The 13,130-nt window shown below is 36.7% G+C and overlaps 1 protein-coding gene across 8 annotated transcripts in view; it reads left to right on the forward strand.

The window, feature by feature from the left end:
• ZMYND8 (zinc finger MYND-type containing 8) overlaps positions 1–13,130 on the forward strand; it is a 52,677-nt gene that overhangs the window by 33,418 nt on the left and 6,129 nt on the right. For 6 of the 8 annotated variants that reach the window (XR_010607029.1, XM_065645361.1, XM_065645366.1 and 3 more), the window contains 10 exons: positions 339–820; positions 2,940–3,080; positions 4,636–4,788; positions 5,612–6,115; positions 7,234–7,608; positions 9,660–9,850; positions 10,489–10,569; positions 10,886–10,964; positions 12,552–12,791; positions 12,961–13,118. Coding sequence is in view for 7 of the 8 variants with exons in the window: in XM_065645361.1 (XP_065501433.1) it covers positions 339–820; positions 2,940–3,080; positions 4,636–4,788; positions 5,612–6,115; positions 7,234–7,608; positions 9,660–9,850; positions 10,489–10,569; positions 10,886–10,964; positions 12,552–12,791; positions 12,961–13,118 (2,404 nt within the window). In the remaining variant the exon portion in view is untranslated. The remainder of the gene's footprint in view (positions 1–338; positions 821–2,939; positions 3,081–4,635; positions 4,789–5,611; positions 6,116–7,233; positions 7,609–9,659; positions 9,851–10,488; positions 10,570–10,885; positions 10,965–12,551; positions 12,792–12,960; positions 13,119–13,130) is intronic. The other 2 variants (XM_065645364.1, XM_065645365.1) reach the window with 1 other exon arrangement.

Raw genomic sequence — 13,130 nt, forward strand, 5'->3', positions numbered from 1 at the left:
GAGAAAGACTGTTTAGCCATGGTAATTTTACAGTTACACAGACATTTTAATTAGGAATATTCTGTCATATTTGACCAGTTTTTATTCATGTTTTATGTATTAGTGGGTAAAGTAAAATAAGCTACTGATAATCTAAAACATGCGATTTACTTATTTACCAAAACGAAGCACTGAACTATTAAAAGAAGAAAGTAGAGGTGGTCCTTTCAAATGAGCTGTGGTGTGCATATCTTCATGATTAGACTAAAATAAATCAGTATGTGCACAAGAGTTGCCATTGTCGATCTGCAGTGTGAAATGTGGCTATATTATCTTCTGGTTTTCTGTTTTATATATAGGGCCTGGGTTCCAATAAATAATTGCTACCTCATGTCTAAAGAAATTCCTTTTTCTGTGAAAAAGACTAAAAGCATCTTCAATAGTGCAATGCAAGAAATGGAGGTTTATGTTGATAACATTCGTAGAAAATTTGGAGTATTTAATTACGCACCTTTCCGGACACCATATACTCCCAACAATCAATACCAAATGTTATTAGACCCTGCAAACCCAACTGCTGGAACTGCAAAGACAGACAAACAAGAGAAAATCAAACTGAACTTTGATATGACGGCGTCGCCCAAGATTCTAATGAGCAAGTCTATGCTGAGCAGTAGCACCGGTCGCAGGATTTCATTGACAGATATGCCACGGTCACCCATGAGTACAAACTCATCAGTTCACACTGGATCTGATGTTGAACAGGATGCGGAGAAAAAAGCAACTTCCAGTCATTTTAGTGCCAGTGAAGAATCCATGGACTTTATTGAGAAAAATACAGGTAAAAAAAAAAAAAAAAAAAAGGTGGGGTAAAGAACTTTGCATTTGGTTAATGCACTAGTTTCATTCCATGGACTTTTTAAAGACAGAGTATTATGAGTCATTTTATGAAGAAATTTTAGAAAAAAATAGATACGTTTAACTTTCAGTATGACAAGTAAGAAATAACAGTCCTTTCTATCACTTTGAGAAGGAAGGAATAAATAAAACCCTTCAGTTTAAATAGGAGGAAAGAGTTGTAACTATCAAAATGAATGGAGAGTGGAAGTAAATACAAAAAGAGTTAGCATTGTCATGATTAGGAGATATTCTGTTTAAAATCTGATAGCTCTTTTTCAAGGCAATGAGCTTAATTTACAGTGTTCCCAGCTGAGTAGCTGAAATATGATAAAACTACAGTTCCAGAGGCAGAGTGGATAAAGAGGAAAAGGAGTGTAGAATACAGAATTTGGACTTCTCAGACTTATAATGTAGTCAAAGACCAAGTCGTAACTAATTCTGTGGCACTCAAGCAAACTACTTTATCTTAGGTTTTTTTAATCCATAAAGTTCATCACTATCTGAAAGAAATGATGCAGTATATTAATAATGTGAGTGTTTTAAAACTTTGGTTTTGGTGAAGGGGTGTCTTTGTGTGGAAAACTAAATCAATATGCTCTATTACAATTTGTAGATAAAATGCTGTTATTTATTTGTTATAATTCTATTATTTCTAGCCAATAAAGGCTAGGCTGTGAAACTACCTTTAGGTACAAAAGTGTCTCGTGATGTGATCCTGTCCATCTTAAGAAAGTGATAACAAAGTAACCATGTGAATTTAAATATATGAAAATACTTGGCTTTTTCAGTAGAGTAACATGTCAAAAGGAATAATTCATTTTATGTGTAAATTGTCATATATGTGTATACAGCTCTTATACATAAGGTGTAGCTAACAGGTACTGGTTTGTGTCTTAAAATATAAAGCTTTGTTACACCACGTTGTTATTTCTTTATAGTAGCAGAGATATTCATGAAAAGTGACATTAAAGCTATTTTGTCAGATAAAGATAAAAGAAGGTGGCAGATGGTATCCCAGTGCTCTGGATTCTTGATTATTATAGCAATTCTGGCAAATTTTTCTAGCTTTCCCTCAAGCCTTACTGTCCTTTATCCTAGTGCACAGACGTGCTGGATTGGACTCAACAGCAGTTGAACTGGAGTCACCAGTTTCTCACCTGGCATTTCTACCTGGAGATTGTTACAAATGCTAACTGCTGTAATATTTATTTATAACTTAGCTGGAAAAACTGGAATCTGTTTGTTTCAGTTGAAACGTACCTGCTTGCTTTAAAAAGTGATTCAAGCAGTATGACTACACTATCCTTAGACAAGAGCAGTTTTATTTGGATGCCTCGGTTGTATATTTTGAGTGATGTGTAGAAAATAACTTGGAAACAATATTGCGACCACTTAGGAATCTGAAAACATATAGACAATCCTGGATTCTCGTCCAGTAGTGAGTTTAGGATGACATTAAGCAGAGATTTAACAGACAGAAATGAGTCCTTCACATTCTAGACCATTTTTGAAACATTATTTCATGGAGATTTTAAAGGCTCAGAGCAAACAATTTTGCTTCAACTCTGTATAAATTAGAGTACCCAAGACATTAGGTTACTGATCTCCAGCTGTACTGATTAAACTTACTATGATTTGTACTTCTAATTCTCTGTTAATATAGCTAAAAAATGGGGTAGGTGGCATTTTCTATATTTATATATTTACAGGAATTAAAATACATAGCAATTTAGCATGTCAGAATTTGGTAACATCTAAAATAACTAAATTTTGAAAGCTAGATACTTTCTGTCACTGCAAACTGAGTGGTTTTGAGGGTAAGCCCACATTTGGCCCAACTATATCCCTGCAGTAATATTATTTTCCTTACAATTTCTTTTTTTATTAAACTAAAATTAAAGGGTTAGTTGTAGGTTACAATGGAAGTATAACACAGTGTTGAAATTATTAGACAAAATCCTTTCCCTGCTTGTGTAGGTTTAAAGCTGTCTTGTCCCAGTCCATATGGCTTTATTGTGATTATGTGTAAATCTGTCTTTATTAATTTTGTACCTTTTCAGCTTCTCCGGCACCAACCAGAACGGGTCAAGCAGGGAGCTTGTCCGGCAGCCCCAAACCTTTCTCTCCTCAAGCATCAACACCAATTTCTTCTAAGCAAGACAGAACTTCCACGCCAGGAAGCATTCTGAATCTTAATCTTGGTTAGTCTTAACCTTTGAAGATCTAGTATTTTATAGCTGAGTAAATTACAGTGGTGTCAATGCAACAATGAACAAACTTGCTTGTGTGTGTCTTTAAATGAGGCACATGTCTAATTATTGTTTCAGCAAATATGCTGGGTTTTTGTTTTATAATTAAAGTTCCTGTCATTGTTTCCTCTTGTTGATGAAAGGAAGTAGTTAAAGGATGATTTTTTTTAGCTGAACTGTACGAATGAATGTTTCTACACAGTAGGTAGGTTTCTAAACATATTACATTTTAGCAGTAAACAAAAACTGCGTGAATACTTGAATGATTCGGTCTGTACTGCCCTATCTGTGATACAGATTCTGTTTCAAGCTCATAAGGCATGGAGTGGCCAAGCCAGATGGAGACAATTGTGCTGCTGAAGTTGTTGTGTACTGTGGCTCTTAACTTTGAAATGTGGAATGTACCTTGATATCAAGTTAAAACTTGTAAAGAATGTCTGGTCAGAGGAATCATTGGCTCAGCCCTTAATAGTTATTTCACTTTTCTCTGAGTTGTACATCAACTAAACCTGGCTTGTAAATATATGTGGTTTGGTGGGGGCTTTGGAGGGCTTTTTTTTTTTTTTTTTTTTTTTAAGTAAAATAAGGCAATACTGTGACATCTATAACCACTGTGGAATGAAACTCTAAATGAAGCACAAATACACATTGGGCCAGTGTTGCCTTTTGGCTTCTCCAGGGCTCCTCTCCTTTTCCAGCACACGGCTTTGCCTCTATTGATCCTACCGTGAGCGGTTTGAGAAGCCAGACTGGCCAAACTAATTCTTGTCTCCATTCCTTCTCCCTTCTTCACATCCCCATCCTCTTCCCTCCTCCCCCAAACAAGCAACCGACCCCAGGCTAGTTTGTGCCCTGGGCACTAGTGGAGTGTCAGCACTGTTGGCAAAGAGTAAAGGATAGGACTGTCAACAGAAATATAACCCTTGGAATCGAAAAATTGAAGCAAAAAAAGTGAAACTTAGTTGCTGAGACAGTTTTAGCTTTAGTGTTGTAGTCTCTACTCTTTGTAGGCATAGCACTCAAGTTTTTGCTGATATACATGGAAAAAAATATTATCCTAAATTTATTTATCTAGTGTAACAATGCACATTTACATTCTTATTACTTATTTTTAAATTTTAAATGGTGACTATAAGGATTTTTATTGCTGCTTAATTATTGCTGTAGAAGTATTACTACTAGTAGTAAATAGCACTTCTATGGAGGTACTGCTGTTGTTGGACGGGACGGCTTACACACCTGAATGATCATGATTTGATAATTAACATTGACAGAGAAAACGTCCACATAATTGATACAGGCATTTTGCATGGGAAATATGTAGTATCAGAGAGAAAGAATCCATTGTTTGTACTAAAGTCATTTTAGAATTATTATTTAACCCATAATTATAAAAGAGGTGAAATATGTAGAGATTGTCTGCATCATTATTGAGTATGGTTTGTCTTAACTGGATATTGATCTATTTCTGTAAAATATTTTTCTTAGTTCCTTTTTCTTTTTCTAGATCGTAGCAAAGCTGAGATGGATCTGAAAGAGCTGAGTGAGTCGGTCCAGCAGCAAACCACCCCTGTGCAACTCATCTCGCCAAAACGACAGATACGGAGCAGGTTCCAGCTTAATCTTGACAAGACAATAGAGAGTTGTAAAGCACAACTTGGTGAGTATATGTCAAGAATACAGTGGACATCTGGAGGATATGCTTGAGGAAAGTTTGAACTGGAGTTTAAAAGAAGTTTTCAAATAGTATAACCTTAAATATTTTATGCATTAAAACAAGAGTAGAGGATATTTGAGCTCTTTGAGGCAAGTTTAATTTAAAATACGGCTGATGTTTCAAATTTTTGTCAAAAAGCCTTCATCTTTTAGTGTGTTTTTTTACCATTCTGATATAGATAGTATGACAGAATTACCGTATTAATATTTGCTTTATAAATTGAAAAATTCAAGACTTGTACCTAACTTACATCACTTGCACAAATTAGTATATCCAGTCACATAGGAGCTGAATGCTGATCAGTGTTGTCTAGAAATTATTTAAAGACTTTCTAGGCGCTAAAGAAATTAGAGATTCTCCTTGCAAAACTTGTCAGTCTAAAATTGATTCTGCAAACATGCGTGTGAGTAACTTTAATCGGGTGAATAGTGTTATTGATTTTAAAGTGGGGTTTGTGCATAAAAATAATTCCTCTTTGTATTTGCCAGCATTGGGCTTAAGTTGAACAAAACAGCCTGCAGGTAGTGGAAGAAAATCAGTGAAAGGTGGCCCATTGAGTGAAATAAAGATTTGAATTGGAATATGGGGAAGGTAATCCTTGTACATTCTGATATTGAAACAGGGCACTAAGGGAAGTGTTTCTAGTTTAAGGACTCACAGTTAAGATAATGGTATATATACACTTTGTTCCAGTATACAGAGTATTTCTTGGTAATGTCAGTCAGTCTGATGTCAGCATGGAATGTACTTTCCTCCCCACAATTAGGAATAAATGAAATATCTGAAGCTGTTTATACTGCAGTAGAACACAGTGACTCTGAAGATTCTGAAAAATCTGACACCAGTGATAGTGAATATAGTGATGAAGATCAGAAATCAAAGAATGATCAAGAAGATGGAGAGGACAAGGAAGGTACAAGAAGTGACAAAGAGTCATTGAACTTGAAAAAAAAACCCAAGCCCCAAGCACAGAATGAAGACAAGGAGGAACTTAAAAGCACAAGTCCAGATCTGGAGAAAACAGATGACCTAGTCAAAGAAAAGGCAATTACAGACAGTGAAAAAGAATTTTCTGAAAAGGGAAAAAGTTTACAGCATCCTGCAAAAGAAAAACTGAAAGGTAAAGATGAAACAGACTCTCCAACTGTGCATCTAGGCCTGGACTCTGACTCTGAGAGTGAACTTGTCATCGATCTCGGAGACGATCATTGTGGCCGTGAAGGAAGGAAAACCAAGAAAGAATCTAAAGAAACTCCTCCTAAACAAGATGGTAGGATGAAACTACTTTCTTTTCTTCCTTCTGTGCTGTAGAGCTGTTTTTGAAGCCAGATTTGTTACCTTTATTTTTTGCATTAATGTAAAAATACCTGCAGTAAAGCAATTTTTGGGAGTGATTTTTCATTCTTTGTGACTATGAAAAATGTTTTCAGTCCCCATTATAGTTTCTGGTTTAAATAAATCACATTTCATTGAGTTTCCTTTCAGCAGCGTAGAACTATGAATATTTGTAATATTTCTTCTTTGACAAATGTAGAATTTATTTTGCAATTGTTATGACTTTCAGTTGAATCTTTGCATTTCCATAGATGTCCCAAAATGGCAGGTACAGAAATTATCAAACACACAAATGGCATAAGGTCCCATGGAAATCAATATAAATGCTCTCAGTAATAATGAAAATAATAGCTAAAACACATGTATTGTCTCTGAGATCTTGTCCCTTGTTTCTGTGTTGCTAAAAGAGGAAAGCAATCTCAATTAATGAGGAAAGTGCTTTTGCTAAGCTTGTTCTGCATGTTAGCCTTTTGACAAAACAAAGTAGAAAACCAAATTTAAATGGTTAGATTGAAAAATATTTTATTCTTCACATATAACTTTCTCTTCTAGTGTATATTTTATAGCAGCTATAAACTCCACATGATTTTCGAGTAAATGTCAATATCTTAAATACACTGTATATTTGGTTGTCAGTGCCAGTTCACCTTTGTTTGGAAAATGTATAGTACGCTATTTCTTCAGTTATTGTTCAGTCATTGTTCCTTTTGAATGTATTTTTCTCCTGAAAGAAATTGAGATGACAGGTGTAAGTAACCCAGAAACATCCTAACAAATGCTGACCTCTCACATGTCTTCCAAAGGAGATCAGGCTGGTTCTCTGGGTTTTCTACTATTTGTTTTGCTTCTGAATTGCCACCAACTTCAGCTAAACTGAAATGAATTTACTTGTAGAATAAAGAAATGAGTTTACTTGTAGAGTATCAATTACCTTTTGAGGAAAATAATTCGAAGCAGACTGGAAGGTGCATATGGCTCTTCCAAAAATTAGATGGAAAATTATGAATCGGACGTGTTGGTGAAAAGCTGGCATTACATTTTATGTTTGTTTAGTTGTAGGTAAAACTCCACCTTCCTCCAGTGCAAGCACCCAGCCTCTGCCAGAAACTCCAGTACTTACCCGCTCTGCATCCCAGACTCCCCCAGCTGGTGTGACAGCAACTACTAGCGCTGCTTCTACTGTTAGTGCTCCGGCCGCAGCCACGGGCAGCCCTGTGAAAAAGCAGAGGCCTCTGCTGCCTAAGGAAACTGCCCCTGCTGTGCAGCGTGTAGTGTGGAATTCTTCAAATAAATTTCAGACATCTTCTCAGAAATGGCACATGCAGAAGGTGCAGAGACAGCAGCAACAGCAGCAGAGCCAGCAGTCTCAGTCCCAGCAACCTCAGTCCTCTCAAGGGACAAGATATCAGACCAGACAAGCAGTTAAAGGTACACCCTTTCTAACTCAATGTGCCTGTGATGCCATAATGCCCCAGTAGTGATCTCAGTGCTCCAAGGCTGCCCAACCAGGAGTTTTTCCATATAAACAAAATCTCAAAGTGTGGTTCTACTCTGATAAGTGACTTTAAAATACAACGTACTCACCGTACCTGCTCTTTCTGGTGTGTATTTACAGTCGTGTCTCCTCATTTTAATGACAAAAATTTTGTGTGTGTATCTGTACAAATGTTTTTGCCATTCCTGGCCATCAGAGATTTGGGAGAGCGAACTGAATTATTTTCTGGATGATATGGTAAAACCGTTAACTCTATTCCACTTGCATGATTACACTGTCACCTCAACTTGGTCCAGTTTTGTCTGACAAGAAGCTGATCTGTATGGTTTTACATAGAGCATAATTTGACAACAATGAAATTACTCAGGCTACATTTGTCTTGGAAATCCGTGTTGTGTAACTCTTAACAAGACTTTGATGCTAGTTTACTGAGCAAAGAGCCACGCTGGTTTAGAATGTTTTCATAACTGTTTTCTTACCAGCCCTTTGCCAGAGGGTTTGCTAGTGTAGGCACAGGGTAATGTAAGCCCCTGCTTTACTGCTTCACAGAACAGCAACTTGATGTAAATCTAGCTTCATTTGTTTCAGGTTAATTAACTGAACTCTTTACTGTTGTGCCTGATGAACAGATATTCTCCATTCTGCTAACGCTGCTGGCAAGCCCATAAATTCAGACAGAAGAGAGGTTTAGGCAATGGGTCACGTACAAACGTTTACCAGAGGCACGTTTCTCTGAGCCCAAACTGCTTTTGTGACTGTCATTTGAGAAGCGTTGAAGAAGTGGTATCTTGTAGACTGCGTAAATTTCATACAAAAAATATTCAGTGAGAAGAATAACCGTGAAACTTGGTGAAGTCTTATTTTTAATAGTCATACTTTAATATAAAGAGCTTAATGATATGGACTGAACTTTAAATGTTCAGCCTAAGAGTTCGTTTTATCAGTGTATTTACTATTGAGCACATCATAGCTATGTTCCATCTGAAATGTTATATGCTAAAAATATATCAAATGAAAACTATGAAATCTATAGATTTCTTATATACTGAATTGGCATAAGCATACAGATAAATTGAATAACCTTTTTGTTTAAGTAATTCCCGTTTTGAGGATATTGGCAACAAAGACATGCTTTATAATATGAATCATTAAAAATAGATTGAAAAGTATTCTCCTTGAAAAAAATATATATATATTTATATATTTCAGGCAGATAAGCCATTAGGGATGAAAAGATGAGGGTCTTTGCATTTTGATTTGTACTCTCATTTTTTAATTACACATTGCTTAAGATTATTTGAAATATTGACCAAAGATGAGAGAAGTTTTCTTACCGTGTTTGAGTTAACATTAATAACTTCTTTGCTTTCACGGGTTAATCTAATGTTGCATTCCTTGCCCCGCAGCCAGCCAAAGGCTGATGTTGGGCTGGATGTATATATATTAAATGTCACACACTAGTAATAATCAGTAGCATTCATAACAAAATAATGGGAATAACAGCAGGAAGTATTACTAAAATAGGATTTCTTCAACAGTGGCTCACTGAACTGCGTTTGAAAGCAAAAAGAAAAGAAATTCGATAATATGTGTCAAAATTTTGACAAATGAAAATGTCAAAGTCTAACTTACACTGATCCATATGATTTTAGTTGGAAATTCTCCAAATTGAGAGGTTAGGAAGTGAATTCCTAGGGAGGGGGATGGAAAAGTCCCAAAATGGAAGGAATACAGATCTGAGGGAGACGTTTGCATTGGCCAGTCTAAAATGATAAGTTTCAAAGAGAGGTTTGCTTCCTTACTTTTAAGCCTTATAATTATGTGCAAGTTCAGTGGCTGGGCACTGTATAATTAATTTATTAAATGGCACCATTGTGTAAATAATGTACGTCTTGGAAATGTCTAGGTGCACACATGAAAGTTAGAAGTTTGCCTGTTCATAATTGTTTATGGGATTGATCTGCTGTATGTTCTTTTTTCTTAGCTGTGCAGCAAAAGGAGATCACCCAGAGCACTTCCACATCTACCATAACTTTGGTTACAAGTACTCAGCCTATTTCGATGGTCACCAGCTCTGGATCTGCAAGCACACTTTCCTCCTCAGTTAATACAGACTTGCCAATTGCAACAGCTTCAGCTGATGTGGCTGCAGATATTGCTAAATATACCAGCAAAGTAAGTTCTTGAGCAAGGTTTTACTGAAATTTTATTTTGAAGTGACCTTTCAAATTTTTGACATTTCAGATTCTGAAATAGCTTTATTTTCAGGTTGTCGTATGTTGCATATTCATTCTCCTAGGTAGGAACAGCTCTGTTTTGGTGAGAGTGCTGAACCACCACTTTAGAGCTGGCTGAACGCTGCCTTGCCAAGGCAGAGTGTGTATTTGATCGACTTCAGCTGCTCAGACACTTGAGACCCTTCTCATGTTCCCCCATTGCTGCTTATTTATGTTGCGTTGTATTTTGGACCATGTTCTGCTTGCCTTTTTTTTTTTTTTTTTGCATTGAGTTTCTTCCCCAAACTTATGGTTAATTTCTTTTGTTCATAAATTATATCAGTGGCAATTTCTTGGGCAAGCGGAAGGTCAAGCAGGTCACCGGTTCAGGACACTTAAAAATCAGAGTCATGATCAAAAAGTATTGTGTTCTAACTTACAAATGGTCCTCTAGAAGTATACCCAGATAAATGTATAGAGGGATATGGGTCATTGTAGGTAGTAATGTAAGTTCACATAGGAGTGGTTGAAAGGAAGTAAAAGTGGGTATCTATCAAGAATATATACCAAATATTTTTTTTTCATTTTGTATTTCAGATGATGGATGCCATCAAAGGAACAATGACTGAAATATATAATGATCTTTCAAAAAACACTACTGGAAGTACAATAGCTGAGGTTAGTGTAAGATTAAAAAAATGAGATAACACTGCTTATATTTTAAGTTTGAAAGTTGCAAAATAGTATTTTTATATATAGAAGTACCGTATACTATACCTACAATGTAGTATAAACTGGGCCTGTCTCGGGATCCTAATTTTTGTCTTGTTTTAGAAGTAATGACTAGGGTGGTAGAGAAGAACACTGAAAAAAAAAATCAGATGGGCTATATAAGATAAGCTCTTTGCTTTGGGCATGTTTTTCTGTATCATAATTATGTATTATACACTGCATCCTGTTTATTATTACTAACTATTAAAGTTTTGATATTTAGATTCGGCGTTTGAGGATTGAGATAGAAAAACTTCAGTGGTTACATCAACAGGAGCTCTCGGAAATGAAGCATAATCTAGGTATGCAAATGGCCATCCAAAATAGTGATCTGCCCAAGTGCTCGTGGTGTGTATTACCTTCATCAAATGATACTACGAACTGTGCAAGTGAAGGACATAAAATCTTATGTAATGTGCTGTGCTCATGTTAGCGGACACCTTTTGAGTATGTACACCAAGTTACTTCTATGTGCGTAGTAAACAATAGGCGTTCAAGCCCTCTTTAGCCTGAACTTGTCTCAGAAGGCTATTTACTTATTTATTTAAAGTGAATACTCAGCTTTCACTTAATCTTGATTCCAGACTTCCAGTGAAATAAAGTCAAAATACTGCCTTAAACAGATTGAAGAATATTCCTCCTGGGGCTGGATTTTCATCTCTACATTCATTCAACCATATGGGCAGGAAATGAAACCATGATTATGATGTGATTCCTCTTAAATTATCTTTATTTAATGCACTGACTGTGGGAAGAAGTCTGCAGTTGGATGATCAGGTTTCCTTTAAGCTACATGCAGTCTCATCAGCCTTAGGACTGCAATACAGTGTCCTCATCCACTTTTTGACCCTCTTCTTGCAGAGCACATCTGGAATGGAAGGGAATTAAGGGCTGAATAACTCTATATTCAGATTCGTGTCTTTGGTTTGTTAGTACCATTTTGCTCTTTCAAATTGGAGCAGACCAGTGTTTCCACCGCTGCAGTCCAGTTACAGCATTCTTCAGAATTACTTGCGTATGGCAAGAACTCATCTGCAACTCACAGAACCGAATGTCTCAGTGTGCTCAGAAATACAAGAAAAATCATTTAAAGCCTTTGTCACCTGTCTTAATCTACTGATTTAAATCAACACCTTTAATGGTGTTTTGAAATTATGTCAACTTCAGAGTTTTTCAGAAGACTCAGAGGCTGATCCTGAGTCAAGATGGTTAGAACTGGAATGCTTGATTTGTATTTGCTCACTCTCTCAGAAGATTCTGTCAAGCTCTTTCACTCATAGTGACTGAGGTATCAATTTATAACTGCATTAATAGTGAGTGGCTCTCACAGGAATCCTGAAGAAAGGCTCAAATTTACAACTTTATTCAGGTAGTGATGAGTGTTTACAGCTTTGTCAGAGTCCCTCTTGGAACTTTCACATTCTTCTTCGTAAGGAAACCAAGATGCAGTGAACAATTGATTCACAGTTTCTTATTTATGAGACAAGAGAATAAATATAATTCTCTGTATTTCCTGAATATTGGAGCAGAACAAAAGTTTGGTTTCGTAAAGATGAAGTATTTTAGCAGCAGCTACATACATCCGCTTTGTGTTTATGCTGCACCTAGTACACCCGGATTCTGGTATTTTGTGGGACATCCAGAACTGAAGTGTTAAACAAATGGAAGGTAATGGTTAAGGGTAAAAATCATGGTGCCAGAATGAGACAAGAAGATGTAAGACGTTCATTTGTTGAGTAGGTATGAAGAAGAGATGCCCAAACTCAGGGAATATTTTGATTGTTAGTTTTAATTACATGTTGTCTTTAAGCCCGTGAAAATTATTGTTTTGCATGTTGCTGTTTAGGGGCAGAAAATACAAAACTCATATTTCTTTGCATTTTGAGTAGAACTGACAATGGCTGAAATGCGTCAGAGTCTAGAACAAGAACGAGATCGTTTGATTGCTGAGGTAAAGAAGCAGCTGGAATTGGAGAAGCAGCAAGCGGTGGATGAAACTAAGAAGAAGCAGTGGTGTGCTAACTGCAAGAAAGAGGCCATTTTTTATTGCTGCTGGAATACAAGCTACTGTGACTATCCCTGCCAACAAGCTCACTGGCCTGAGCATATGAAATCTTGCACACAGTCAGGTAATCTTGCTCTGGGTTGCCTGTTTCTCCGCTGAGCGGGGTTAGGGTGGGTGGAGCACACAGTGACTCCGGTTTCTTTGCTTGCATGGGTGCAGATGTGCCTGTGAAGAGTGACTGAGGACTGGTACACATGAGTAGTGGCTACTTCCTCTTTTTTCCTTTATTTTAGCTACTGCAACGCAGCAAGAAACAGATACTGAAATTAGCACAGAAACATTAAATAAATCATCTCAACCCACTTCAAGTGTGCAGCCTACACCCACAGAAACAGCCAGCACCCCTAAGGAAAAGGAAGGTTCAGCTGATAAGAGCAAAGAGAGTGTTACAGTGAGTATCATT

The sequence above is a fragment of the Caloenas nicobarica genome, chromosome 15 (assembly GCF_036013445.1).
Source record: "Caloenas nicobarica isolate bCalNic1 chromosome 15, bCalNic1.hap1, whole genome shotgun sequence".
NCBI lineage: Eukaryota > Metazoa > Chordata > Aves > Columbiformes > Columbidae > Caloenas > Caloenas nicobarica.